Genomic DNA, 12,622 nt, shown 5'->3' with positions numbered 1-12,622 from the left:
GTGAGTGTGTGTGTGAGTGTGAGAGTGAGTGTGAGAGTGAGTGTGAGAGTGAGTGTGTGAGTGAGTGTGTGAGTGAGTGAGTGTGTGAGTGTGTGTGAGAGTGAGTGTGTGTGAGAGTGAGAGTGTGAGAGTGAGAGTGTGTGAGTGAGAGAGTGTGAGTGAGAGTGAGTGAGTGAGTGAGTGTGTGTGAGAGTGAGTGTGAGAGTGTGTGAGTGAGAGTGTGTGAGAGTGAGTGTGAGAGAGTGTGAGAGTGTGTGTGTGTGTGTGTGTGTGTGTGAGTGTGTGTGTGAGTGTGCGTGAGTGAGTGTGAGTGTGAGTGAGTGTGAGTGTGTGTGTGAGTGAGAGTGTGAGTGTGAGTGTGAGAGTGAGTGTGAGAGTGAGTGTGTGAGTGAGTGTGTGAGTGAGTGAGTGTGTGAGTGTGTGTGAGAGTGAGTGTGAGAGTGAGAGTGTGAGAGTGAGAGTGTGTGAGTGAGAGAGTGTGAGTGAGAGTGAGTGAGTGTGTGTGAGAGTGTGTGTGTGAGAGTGTGTGAGTGAGAGTGAGTGTGTGAGTGTGTGTGTGTGAGTGTGAGTGTGAGTGTGAGTGTGAGTGTGAGTGTGAGTGTGAGTGTGAGTGTGAGTGTGAGTGTGAGTGTGAGTGTGAGTGTGAGTGTGAGTGTGAGTGTGAGTGTGAGTGTGAGTGTGAGTGTGAGTGTGAGTGTGAGTGTGAGTGTGAGTGTGAGTGTGAGTGTGAGTGTGAGTGTGAGTGTGAGTGTGAGTGTGAGTGTGAGTGTGAGTGTGAGTGTGAGTGTGTGTGAAGGATATATCCTTAGTCTCTCCTGACCCGATGACCACATCGTCCATCATTTCAAAGTATTCGCTCCAGGACACGGGAGAGTAATCTCTCTTAGTGCTCACGCCGTGACTGAAACACAGAGACGCAGAGCCGCGAGTGAAGTTCCAGTCAGAGATCACATTCAGCTTTCAAAGCAGCCTTCAGATTCTGAGTCTCAATGCATCATAACTCAAATATTTTAGTGTGTGCCACTTTCACTTAGAAAATGCGTGCACATTTGGCAAATAATTACAAAGAAATGTAACACCCCACCGAATGAAAAGTGAAATGTTGATGTAGAAATGCTGAAGTAGTGTTTTCTTGTACTCCAATAACTTCAAAACTACATTTTTACATAAACAATTTTATATACTGTTTACCATATTTAATTAGGAATTTGTTAAACTACTGTTCAATAGTTTTTTTTAAAGAAATTAATACTTTTATTCAGCAAAGGCGCATTAAATTGATCAAAAGTAACAGTAAAGACATTTCTAATGTTACAAAAGAGTTCTATTTCAAATAAATGCTGTTTTTTTAACTCTATTCATCTGTGAATCCTGAAAAATCAAATGTATCTTAGTTTCCACAGCAATATTGGGCAGCACAACATTTTTCAACATTGATAATAATCAGAAATGTTTCTCGAGCAGCAGATCAGCATATTATACTGATTTCTGAAGATCATGTGACACTGAAGACTGGAGGAATGATGCTGAAAATACAGCTGCGCATCACAGAAATAAATTACAGTTTAACAGATATTCACACAAAAAACAGCTGTTTGAAATTGTAATAATATTTCATAATTTTTATTTTTGACCAAATAAATGCAGCCTTGGTGAACAAAAAAAAACTAACATTTTGAACAGTAGTGTAAGTCTAGCATCACTATTATTGAAGTATAAATATCAAACTTCAGAGTGTAACTCATCCTGCACTGTTATTGTTCCAGTTATGAATGATTCCTCAAATCATTTCTTTCTGTTACTTGATTAGGCATTTAATAAATGTATCAAGCAACTGTTTCTCCAATCTGAAGCTTTAATCAACAAGAAATGATTTGGGTTGCTTTTACTGCCTTTGTTTGATTTTAAATGAGTTTTTGAGTTCGTTTAGGGGCTTTCAAGCATTGAAGCACAAGCAAAACCTCAGGTCTAATCTGGTTATTTATCTTCAGTTATAGAGTCAGAAGACAAGTAAGACTGCATGTACTTAAAGCCAGATCAATTATTTAATGCTCATGGGGTTTTCCAGCTCAGTTGTTTCACTGAAGAATCAGCTTTGTCTCAGATGTTTCTCTGAGAGGGAAATAATGCATTAGGAGAAATAATCAAACACACACGAGTCAGTAGTAGTTAGAGTATAGAGCTATAAAATAAAATGAACGTGGAGAGTCTGATGAGAAATATCGGAGACATCGGTGAGATTTCTAGGCTCTTTATTCTCAAAATAAAAACAACTTGAGATTTGTAACCGATCTCTTTTATGACTTCAGCGATTACTGCTAAAATCATCAATAAACTATGTAAGTGACATTTAAGATCTAAATTTGACTTTACCTTCAAATTTAATTTTGTGTCTAAAATACGTCTTTTAATTTTATTTTTAATCGCTATATTTTTTTTTTATAATTTCCTAACAAGTATCAGTAACACTTTACAAAAAGGCCCCATAAAAGTTAATGCATTACCTAAAATTAACTAACAATGCCCGGTTCGTTTGTTACAGTATTTATTCATCTTTGTTAACGTTAGTTATTAACATTGTCAGTTCAGGCCAATTAAATAATATTAACAAATATAATCAAATCTCTTTTTGAAAATGTTTTACATTTAAAAAGCAAAAATCATTAGGATATTAAGTAACGATCATGTTCCATGAAGATATTTTGTAAATTTCCTACCGTAAATATATCAAAACTTCATTATTGATTAGTAATATGCATTGCTAAGAACTTCATTTGAACAAATTTAAAGATGATTTTCTCAATATTTAGATTTTTTAGCACCCTCAGATTCTAGATTTTCAAATAGTTGTATCTCGACCAAATATTGTCCGATCCTAACAAACCACACATCAATGGTTTGTAATGCTTATTTATTCAGCTTTCAGATGATGTATAAATCTTAATTTCTAAAAGTGGACCCTTAAGACTGGTTTTGTCGTCCAGGGTCACATTTTCTAGTGATATTTTGTCATCTAGTTCTTTATTCCTGGTTCTGGAGAGCCTCTTTCCTCCAGAGTCTAATTAAAAGCATCTGATTCGACTAGTTATGGGTTTACTTGTTAATTACAGACAGGTGTGTTGAATCTAAACTCTGCAGGAAGGTTTGTAAGTGTGAATGTTTTAAATGTCCAATGGCTGTTCAGAGTTGTTGTGTGTGAAATGAAAGCAGTCTTACTTCTCTGTGTCGAAGCTCTCCTCCCACATGCTGTTGGCGGCGGCGGCGGTGCCGATGATGCTGGGGTCAGAGCTCAGGTGCGAGGAGCGACTCTCAGCGGACGAGCGCTCGGAGGCCATGAGAGAGACAGACGGACGGACGGCGGGAGAGAGAGATGGAGACTGAACACACGGCCAGACTCACAGAGTTAAAGAGCACTGACGCTCGGCACTCGAACCGACAGCAGACAGATGGAGCGGACAGCAGAGCGCACACACGCAGCTGTTTCTGTGAGGAGGCAGACTGATAGATATGTGATCCTGGACCACAAAACCAGTCATAAGGGTCCATGTTTTGAAATGGTTAGGATAGGACAATATTTGGCCGAGATACAACTATTAGAAAATCTGGAATCTGAGGGTGCAAAAAAAAATCAAAATATTGAGAAAATCATCTTTAAAGTTGTTCAAATTAAGTCATTGGCAATGCATATTACTAATCAAAAATGAAGTTTTGACATATTTACGGTATGAAATGTACAAAATATCTTCATGGAACATGATCTTAATATCCTAATGATTTTTGGCATAAAAGAGAAATGTATAATTTTGACCCATACAATGTATTGTTGGCTATTGCTACAAATATCCCCCAGCGACTTAACACTGCTTTTGTGCTGCAGGGACACAGAAACTCCTGCATATCTCAACATCTCAATGCCAAAGTCTGCATCAAAAGTCAGAGATCTCAGTATTAGCTCAAATGTTTCTCATTAAAGTCAATGATTTGAGCTGCTTTCCATTCATTTTATAACTTTATACTCTTACTGTAAGGACTATTGACTCATTTTTGTTTCTATTTTTAGGATAAATGTCTGAGAAAAAGAGTTTATGAAATTTCGTAAAGCAGTATATGTATTGTGTGAGACCTCACTTTTGTCATATACACACATTTAGAATTATATTAACATATATTTAGAATTTTATAAAATACTTTTTTTCATTTTATTATATACTGTGCATTTTTATTATATAATTGTGTATGACAATTATAAAATGTAAAAACAATTATGAAGTGTGTGTATGCAATGTATAAAATTATATATATATATGTTCATTATTCTTCTTGAGAAATATAGAAACTGCTGTGATCTGTGATATGCTGTGGGCTCCAGTGTTTTGAGAGTAATCCGTCTCACTTTACTAACCATCAGCTCAGGTGCGGGTGACAGTCATTACCGGTTACTAGGTGACCAAAGCCCTGCCATTGTACCATCAACAACTTTAATATGACAGATAAAGTCGATTTAATGAGATCCAAACAGACTGGCTAAATGCCAATATGTGTATGGATTCGTAACGTGGTATTTAATTACTAAATTCAACGTTTGCTTCAAGCCAGACCTTTGAGGGCAGTTAAAAAAACAAACAAATTAAAAATAATTTTTTTAAAGAGTATGTGACCCTGCAGCACAAAAGCAGTGTTAAGTCGCTGGGGTATATTTGTAGCAACAGCTAAGAATACATTGTATCAAAATTATACATTTTTCTTTTATGCTAAAAATCATTAGGATATTAAGTAAAGATCAGGTTCCATGAAGATATTTTGTACATTTCTTACCGTAAATATATCAAAACTTAATTTTTGATTAGTAATATGCATTGCTAAGAACTTCATTTGGACAAAAGTGAAGTCTCACGCAATACACATATTGCTTTATAAAATTTAAACTCTTTTTCTCAGACATTTCCTAAAAATAGAAACAAAAATGAGTCAATATTTTCTTACAATAAGCAATTGTAGTCATACAGTAAGAGTACAAAGTTATAAAATGAATGGAAAGCAGCTCAAATCATTGACTTTAATGAGAAACATTTGAGCTAATACTGAGATCTCTGACTTTTGATGCAGACTTTGGCATTGAGATATTGAGATATGCAGGAGTTTCTGTGTCCCTGCAGCACAAAAGCAGTGTTAAGTCGCTGGGGGATATTTGTAGCAATAGCCAACAATACATTGTATGGGTCACAATTATACATTTTTCTTTTATGCCAAAAATCATTAGGATATTAAGATCATGTTCCATGAAGATATTTTGTAAATTTCATACTGTAAATATATCAAAACTTCATTTTTGATTAGTAATATGCATTGCTAAGAACTTCATTTGGACAACTTTAAATACCATATTCTCAATGTTTTGCACCCTCAGATTTCAGATTTTCAAATAGTTGTATCTCAGCCAAATATTGTCCTATCATAACAAACCATACACCAATGGAAAGCTTATTTATTCAGATTTCAGATTATGTATAAATCTCAATCTCGAAAAAATGACCCTTGTGACTAGTTTTGTGCTCCATATTGATGTTAAGTTGTGAATGTGATTGGAACATGTATGTGTTTTATAAGGATTTTAAAACACATTCTAGTCTATTTAAATTAGATATGTAACGTTATTTATTAAATAAATAAATGATTTTAAACTTCCGTTTACAAAATCAAATCCAGTCTATAGCGCTAAGTAATAAAATGCAGACACATTGATGAGATGCAATTGCTTTCTGGCGATTCCCCAGCTGAGAAAGCAAAGAAACGTGGCAGTGTAACGCCCACATCTCTAAATTGCCAGTTGATGTTTTGGAAAAATGAGATGCACATCAAACTAAATCGATATTCCGTGCGTGCGTGCGTGCGTGCGTCGTCTCCTCATTTATTCAAGCGTGAGAGGGAACACTTCACAGCCACAGCATCCGCGAACTGAAGCTCAAGCACAGCGTCTTGGCAATGCCTGGGTTCGGAATGGGAGGCATTAAATAGTGAGTATGATTGTGCATTAAATTTATTAAGAACTCGTTTGTGTAGTTCGTTAATAACGGATAGTGTTTACTTGTGTTGTGGTGTTGTGTTCAGTTAAGGGCGTCGCATGTAAATTTGAATCTCTGAACCGAATTAAATGTTACATTATATTAATGTAAACGGAGAATTAAAACCGAAATACTGAACTAAAATATAGAGAAGAATAAGAGATTTTTTGTTTTTTATCAACAGCTGCAGCCTAACCTAGTTGGACAGGTCTGTTTTTCAGGGTTTTGGATAGGCTACTTCTTAAACTGGCCTAAATTAGTTTTTTCTCTTTTCTTTCTTTTTTTTCCCAGCAGGGAATTTGAGTATTTAAGTTTATTATTATTATTATTAATATATGTAGTTTCTTTGGTTCTAATTTCACAAGTGGCACATTTTTAAAAACTGTTTGCACGTAAAACAGCCATCATTCAAAACTTTCTTCCATTAGGGCTGTAAGTGTTGTAAGGGTTCCCTTGCGAAAATTAACCATGGTATTATTATAGTAAAAGTGTAGTAACCTTTTTTGGCGTATTGATTAACATTTGTATAACCAGTTTTACTACAAACACTATGGTTAGTGTAGCAAAACCATGGATAATTTGTGGTTACTATGATTTAGCTATTGTAACCATGTTTTTTTTTGTTTAATTGAGATAAAACCATGATTATTTTTTCATAAGGGTTGGTCACCACAGTGCAACAGGATTATCTTTTCAGTATGGTAAATGTACAGATCAGTTCAATATGCATGATAAATGTAGCCTACAGTTGTTACTCTAGGAGTGCATTTACAGTACCTAACTGATCTGACATAAAATCCATAGTTTCCATAACCCTGTCTTTCCAGTGTCAATTAAAATGTTTGATCAATGAACACATGACAATGAAAATTCAACACTTGTGAAAATAGCATTAAAGCCAGAAAAAAATGTGCCCTTAAAAATATAATTTATTTGTTTAATAAGGTTTATTACTTTATCAAAATATTTTTAAAAATGTGTTGTTGTTGTTGTTTCTACATAGATGTGTCACATCCACAACTAGGACATCACTAAATCAGATTGTGACTATTAGATCCTTCAACTATTATTGGTTTCATGGAATCCCGACCTGCTTTCCTTCATCCCCCTGGAAATAATGAACCCAAGGCATGTTGGGAATCTGAGTCCCAGCACAGAAAGGGAAACCACTCTCCTGGAACCAGGACAAGACTTGGAGAGAATCATGGGATTGAAGTACAAGCTAAAGAGCAGGAGGAGAGATCCACCTCCAGGAAATCCGCCGGCCATGTGAAAACACTAAAACACATTGCATTAGCCACCGCTGCTATTCCAGCCGCAGAACTGCTCCCTGCATCCACATCAAAAATACCCACCATGCACTCAGCGACAACCAAGCAGGTCACTGCGGGAAAAGCCAGTTCAACTGCTACGACTAAAACGGTATCAAAAAAAACAACCAAAACAACTGCACTTGGAGTGGAGGTCTTAAGTTTATCCAGCCAAACTGGACCCAGTGGGACAAAACCAAGATCCCCAAATGTGAGCCATGAGAAGAAGCTACAAGCGAGTGCAAAAGTATTTCCCAATAACATGCAAAAAACTGCCTCAGCATCTCATATCATGGGCTCCACAGACTCCCCACAAAAGACGCTTAAAAAAACATCATCTGCTTCCCAGATTTCCTCAACCGACTCTCCCAAGAGTCTCAACCGTACTCTCTCGCACATTCCTAGAGCTACGTCCAGCCCCAAACTTAAACCGCCCTATCCTGCGTCTCTCAAAGTGGACAAAACCGAGCGGAATAGAAGAGTCACGAGCAAAGAGGAACTGCTGTCGACTTCTTCTCCGAAAGATAAAATGATTGGCACATTGGTGGAGAGCAACCTGCAACTGGGGACGAAAGCAGCAATGGGGGAGAGCCCTGGGGGACGAAAGGAGCAAGAGATAAAGAGCGGGAACGAGAGAGAAGCAGAGATGCTAAGAGATGAAATAAAAGACACTGTCCTTCTGGGACACAGTCTTGGAGGATGTGACGTCATCTCGAACTTGAAAGGTTGCAAAGAAATGTCCTCTCTGTCATTGTATTGTGCCGAAAAGCTGAAAGAGCCAGAAGACAAGACTGACGCATATGTCACGACCCAAGAGAGACACGCAGGAAAGAGTCAGAGGCTCTGGGTAAAGAAGGGAAGGGAGGAAGCAGAGAGCGAGGAGAGGAGGAACACAGGAGAGAGAAAGGGGGAAGCTGAGGTTAAGAATGTCAAAATGGCGACTGAGGTCAAGAAGGATACTGTAAAGAATAAAAAAAAGAATAAGATTCCGACACCCAAGAACTTGAAGGATGCAGTGACAATGACAGTCGAAGGTTTCCCAGTGACCGAGATGAAGGATGCAGCACTGCAGGCGGATCTGAAACTGGTGTACGTTGATGTCGAGGTCCAGGCGGTTGTGGAGGTCTGCAGCAGATCCACAGTCATGAGCCCAGTCCACAACGTTCAACCTTGTCATTTGAACCATGAGATTGACCTCAACTCTAAAGCTGGCCTGCACAATGAGCTCAACCTTGACAGCAACTCGGACTCTGATTGGTTGCCGACTGTAGCCTTACCAGACCCCAAACCAACAGGAGCCAAGCCTAGATTTCTAGGTCCACCCCCTTACAAGTCTCCCAATAGCCAGAAACCACTTCAACACATCTGTCAAATAGAGATTGAGCTTCATAGCCAGTTTCTGCAACCTCTCGGTTCGGTCCCCCCCCAAGTAACCGTCAGTGAATTTGATTCAACTTGTCAAGTGTTGCCCGAGGTGGCCGAGAAGACCTCTGGGGACTCCTTGAAGCCACTCAACTCTGGGGGAACAGCAGGGGTGGAAGGAGAAAAGGAGGAGAGCGGTGCACCTCAGGAGATCATCTGGGATGAGCAGGGAATGACGTGGGAAGTCTATGGAGCGTCGCTGGATATGGAGTCCCTGGGATTTGCCATCCAGAACCACCTGCAGTGTAAGATCCGTGAACATGAGCGGCGTATCGGCACGCTCCGGAAGTCTATATGCCTCTCCGAACAATCGCCCGGAAAGGGCAGGACAGGAAAGAAGAGGAACGTCTTTAGGTCGATGTTTGCTGGATCTAAGTGCTGCTCAAAACCACAACCCAAAGAGGAAGCAGAAAAGTGACTCATTGTTATACAAATATATATGTGCTACACTGGAGAATGTATAGCGAAAATGTCTAAAAATATGTAGCCTACTGTTGCTTCATGGAAGTGTTAGACCAGGAGTCACTAGACTCGGTTCTGGAGGGCCAGGGTCCTGCAGAGTTTAGCTCTAACCCCAATCAAACATACTTGAACCAGCTAATCAAGGTCTTACTAGGCATACTAGAAACTTCCAGGCAGGTGTGTTGAAGCAAGTTGGAGCTAAACTCTGCAGGACACCGGCCCTCCAGGGTCAAGTTTGGTTACCCCTATTTAAGACCATGCCCAGAATTTGAAGGTTCTGAAATGATGTCTTGCCCATGGCCTTGTCCCAAATGGCGAGCTTGATGTGAACTTACGGTCTCATGGCCTACGCTTGTTCTTGACTATGAAGTGCATGAGACTAGAGCAGGGATCCTCAAATCTGGCCCATGAGATCCATTTTGCTGCAGAGTTTAGCTCTAACCCTAATCAAACACACCTGAGCATGCTAATCAATATCTTCAGGATCATTAGAAAATCCCAGGTAGGTGAGTTTGATCAGGGTTGGAGCTAAACTCTGCAGCGCATTGGCCCATTGGATTTGAGGAACCCTGGACTAAAGTGTCCAATGTAGAGGGGTACCACGTTTGGCCATACTGGTACAGACTACTACTCAACTGTCAACCTTTCAGGTTTTGGAAGTCTGGAAGGTTCTTACATATCTCTTACAGGGGTAGTTCACTCAAAAATGAACATTCGATTATCATTTACTGATGTTGTTCCAATCCTTGTGTGACTTTTTTTTCTTTTATAAACCCCTAAAGAAGAATGTTTTGAAGAACATTGGGTACCAAAAAACTTTGGACCCCATTGACTTCTACTGCATGCTCAAAATGACCCTGAGACATTTCTTTAATAAATCTAATAGAGTTTTGGATGTATATAATTGTCTAAATGTAAATATGATTGCATTTAAGGGTGAACTATCCCTTTAAGACTCATTTCCTGCCCCATCAAACACCAACATGTAGACATTATTTTGGATTAGCATGTTCATACTGTTAAAATGCAGAGTGGAAATTGCAGTTGTTTCCCAACATTTAAAAGTCCAACATCCAACTTTTTGAAATGTTGGTATTCGTTGAGGCCATGTGAACTAGCTTAGTTAATGCATTCACTTAAACATTAATCGACAAGTGAATTGTTCACTATTATGTAACTATTGAAAGTTCAATGACATTTTTTCATTTTTGTACAGGCAAAAATTGTCTACTGTCTTCACTCTTAGTATTAACTTGTGTAAAACTGAATGTCACTCTATTTAGGTTAACATTTAAAAAATGAAGTTTTGTATCACTTTTCTTTAAAAAAAGAACTTGTTTGACAACAGTTTCTGTATTACACTGTTTTTAGGAACCTTGTAGGTTTTGTCAGAACAGCTAATGACTTTCTAAATGTGCGCACTGGTCATGTTCAGTCACTGTGGTCACTCACTTGCACACCTGAGCAACTTCAAGCACTGGTAGTTGTTGTTAATGCTGGTAGATGTTAATCCCATTGGTTGCTTTATCACTGCAAAAATGCTGTCAGTGCGAGCGTCCTTTAGAGGTACTTAATGCTGGGCTGATAATCACTGTAGAGCACTTTAATGGATTAAAATAATGTTTGTGATGTTCTATATGATGTGATTTTTGAACTTTTCAAGTTGAATTGTTAAAAATCCTTGTGCATGAGCCTGGTTTTTGTTTTCCGATGTGAGAGCCCCTTTAACGATGATTGAGTCCTTGCACACTGTATGATTTCATGTTATTTTTACCATGGTATCAGGACTTGACTGAATGAGGTCTTTGTGTTTTTGTGAGCTCTCTAAGTGATGTCTGCTGAATATTTTATCCTTTCCGCGTGAGGGAGCAAGATGTTGATATTGAGTTTACAGAAGCAAGCTTGGACTAAATTTAGGTATCTTTGTTCTAAATTATGTCTGCATTGAGTCCTGCTGTAAATTTTTTACTCGGGAGCAGTGGCGCATCACATACAGCTACCATGTCCTGTGCTTGGTTGACATTATGGACCCTACAGAGCATCTGCCCTACATACCACAGTGAGATGAACTGTGCAGCAAATGTTGGTGTGATGGCTCTCTCTCTCCCATACCTCTGTTTTGCTCTCTTTACAGTGTTTGTGTGGCAGCACTGTTCCTCAAACATTCTGGTGAGTGTTTGTTCAAAACCTCCAGCACTATTCGGTATAAGTAAACATGAAACGTCTGCAATTCAGCAATATATAAAGAAATTTAAAGTTGAAGAGATTTCACCCAAATGAAAATTTGCTGAATAAATTGACTCACATCATCCAAGATGTAGATAAGTTTGTTCCCTCATCAGATTTGGAGAAATGTAGCATTGCATCACTTGCTCAGCAATGGATCCTCTGCAGTGAATGGGTGCCGTCAGAATGAGAGTCCAAACAGCTGATAAAAACATCACAATAATCCACAAGTAATCCACACCACTCCCATCCATCAGTTAACATCTTGTAAAGCCAAAAGCTGCGTGTTTGTAAGGAACAAATCCATGAAGATGCTTTAACTTCAAACCATTGCTTCAGACTAAAATATGAGTCCATAAGAACACGACCTCCAGTTAAAAAGTCCATGTTGTCACATGAAAATCCATCCACATATTTGTTTAGAGCTTTTTTTGGTTGTAAACGTTGCTTGGTCTGTGCAGATTTCTCTCGTGATTCAGACGAGACAACATTTTACTGGAGAAAGCAGTATTATGGATAGACATTTGAAGTTAAAATGTCTTAATGGATTTGTTTCTTGCAAACACGCAGCTTTTCACTTCAAAAAATGTTAACTGATGGACTGGAGTGGTGCGGATTACTTGTGGATTATTGTGATGTTTTTATCAGCTGTTTGGACTCTCATTCTGATGGCACCCATTCACTGCAGAGCATCCATTGGGCTGTTAATTTTCATTCTAGATCAGCATTTGTGTTGCCACAAGTCTGATTCCAAGATGTGCTACAGTAAGTGCAGCATTTCATTTACTGCACACAGCTTAAAACATAAGCTTACCTTAACACTGATTTGCTACCAAGCAAGTCCTGCTGTTTGCTTCAGAAAACGTGAATCTCGTTGCAATTCATGTTATGGTCTCCTCAGGAATAAGTTATTTATAGTGTATTAAAACGTTTGTGTTTTGAGTACTTGCTGATCTTTTATTCAGGACTTCTGGGCTGCGTTCAGCCCCGACAAAAATGGTGCAAAACGTGTTTTAAACGGAAACGGGGGTGTGTTGAACACTGTTCTGATGAAGCAAGAGTTGCAGCTACGGCAGCTGAGAAGGCCATTCTTTGTGTTATTTTTGAAGAATTTTCAGAGCCTGATGAAATCGGTATAAA

General features: G+C 38.7%; 2 protein-coding genes across 3 annotated transcripts in view; one reads left to right on the top strand and one right to left on the bottom strand.

The window, feature by feature from the left end:
• The window catches only part of LOC107564411 (protein phosphatase methylesterase 1-like), a 3,743-nt gene extending 395 nt beyond the window's left edge, over nt 1–3,348 (bottom strand). The window contains exons 1-2 of the mRNA XM_016249503.1: nt 3,217–3,348; nt 802–901 (exon numbers count right to left, since the gene is read on the bottom strand). Coding sequence (XP_016104989.1) covers nt 802–901; nt 3,217–3,335 — 219 coding nt within the window. The 5' untranslated portion in view covers nt 3,336–3,348. The remainder of the gene's footprint in view (nt 1–801; nt 902–3,216) is intronic.
• LOC107564409 (uncharacterized) lies at nt 3,258–9,402 on the top strand. 2 transcript variants are annotated; one of them, XM_016249501.1, is made up of 2 exons: nt 3,258–3,485; nt 7,066–9,402. In XM_016249501.1, exon 2 carries the CDS (start codon nt 7,140–7,142, stop codon nt 9,210–9,212), a length of 2,073 nt encoding a protein of 690 aa, XP_016104987.1. In that variant the 5' UTR covers nt 3,258–3,485; nt 7,066–7,139; the 3' UTR covers nt 9,213–9,402. The 2 variants fall into 2 exon arrangements, with proteins under 2 accessions (XP_016104987.1, XP_016104986.1); XM_016249500.1 differs by lacking the exon at nt 3,258–3,485 and adding an exon at nt 5,930–6,014.
• The last annotated feature ends 3,220 nt before the right edge of the window (nt 9,403–12,622 follow it).

This window comes from Sinocyclocheilus grahami, unplaced genomic scaffold (assembly GCF_001515645.1).
Source record: "Sinocyclocheilus grahami isolate Dianchi unplaced genomic scaffold, SAMN03320097.WGS_v1.1 scaffold932.1, whole genome shotgun sequence".
Taxonomy (NCBI): domain Eukaryota; kingdom Metazoa; phylum Chordata; class Actinopteri; order Cypriniformes; family Cyprinidae; genus Sinocyclocheilus; species Sinocyclocheilus grahami.
Note: the sequence above shows the minus strand (reverse complement) of the source record. Positions and strands in the feature narration are given on the sequence as shown.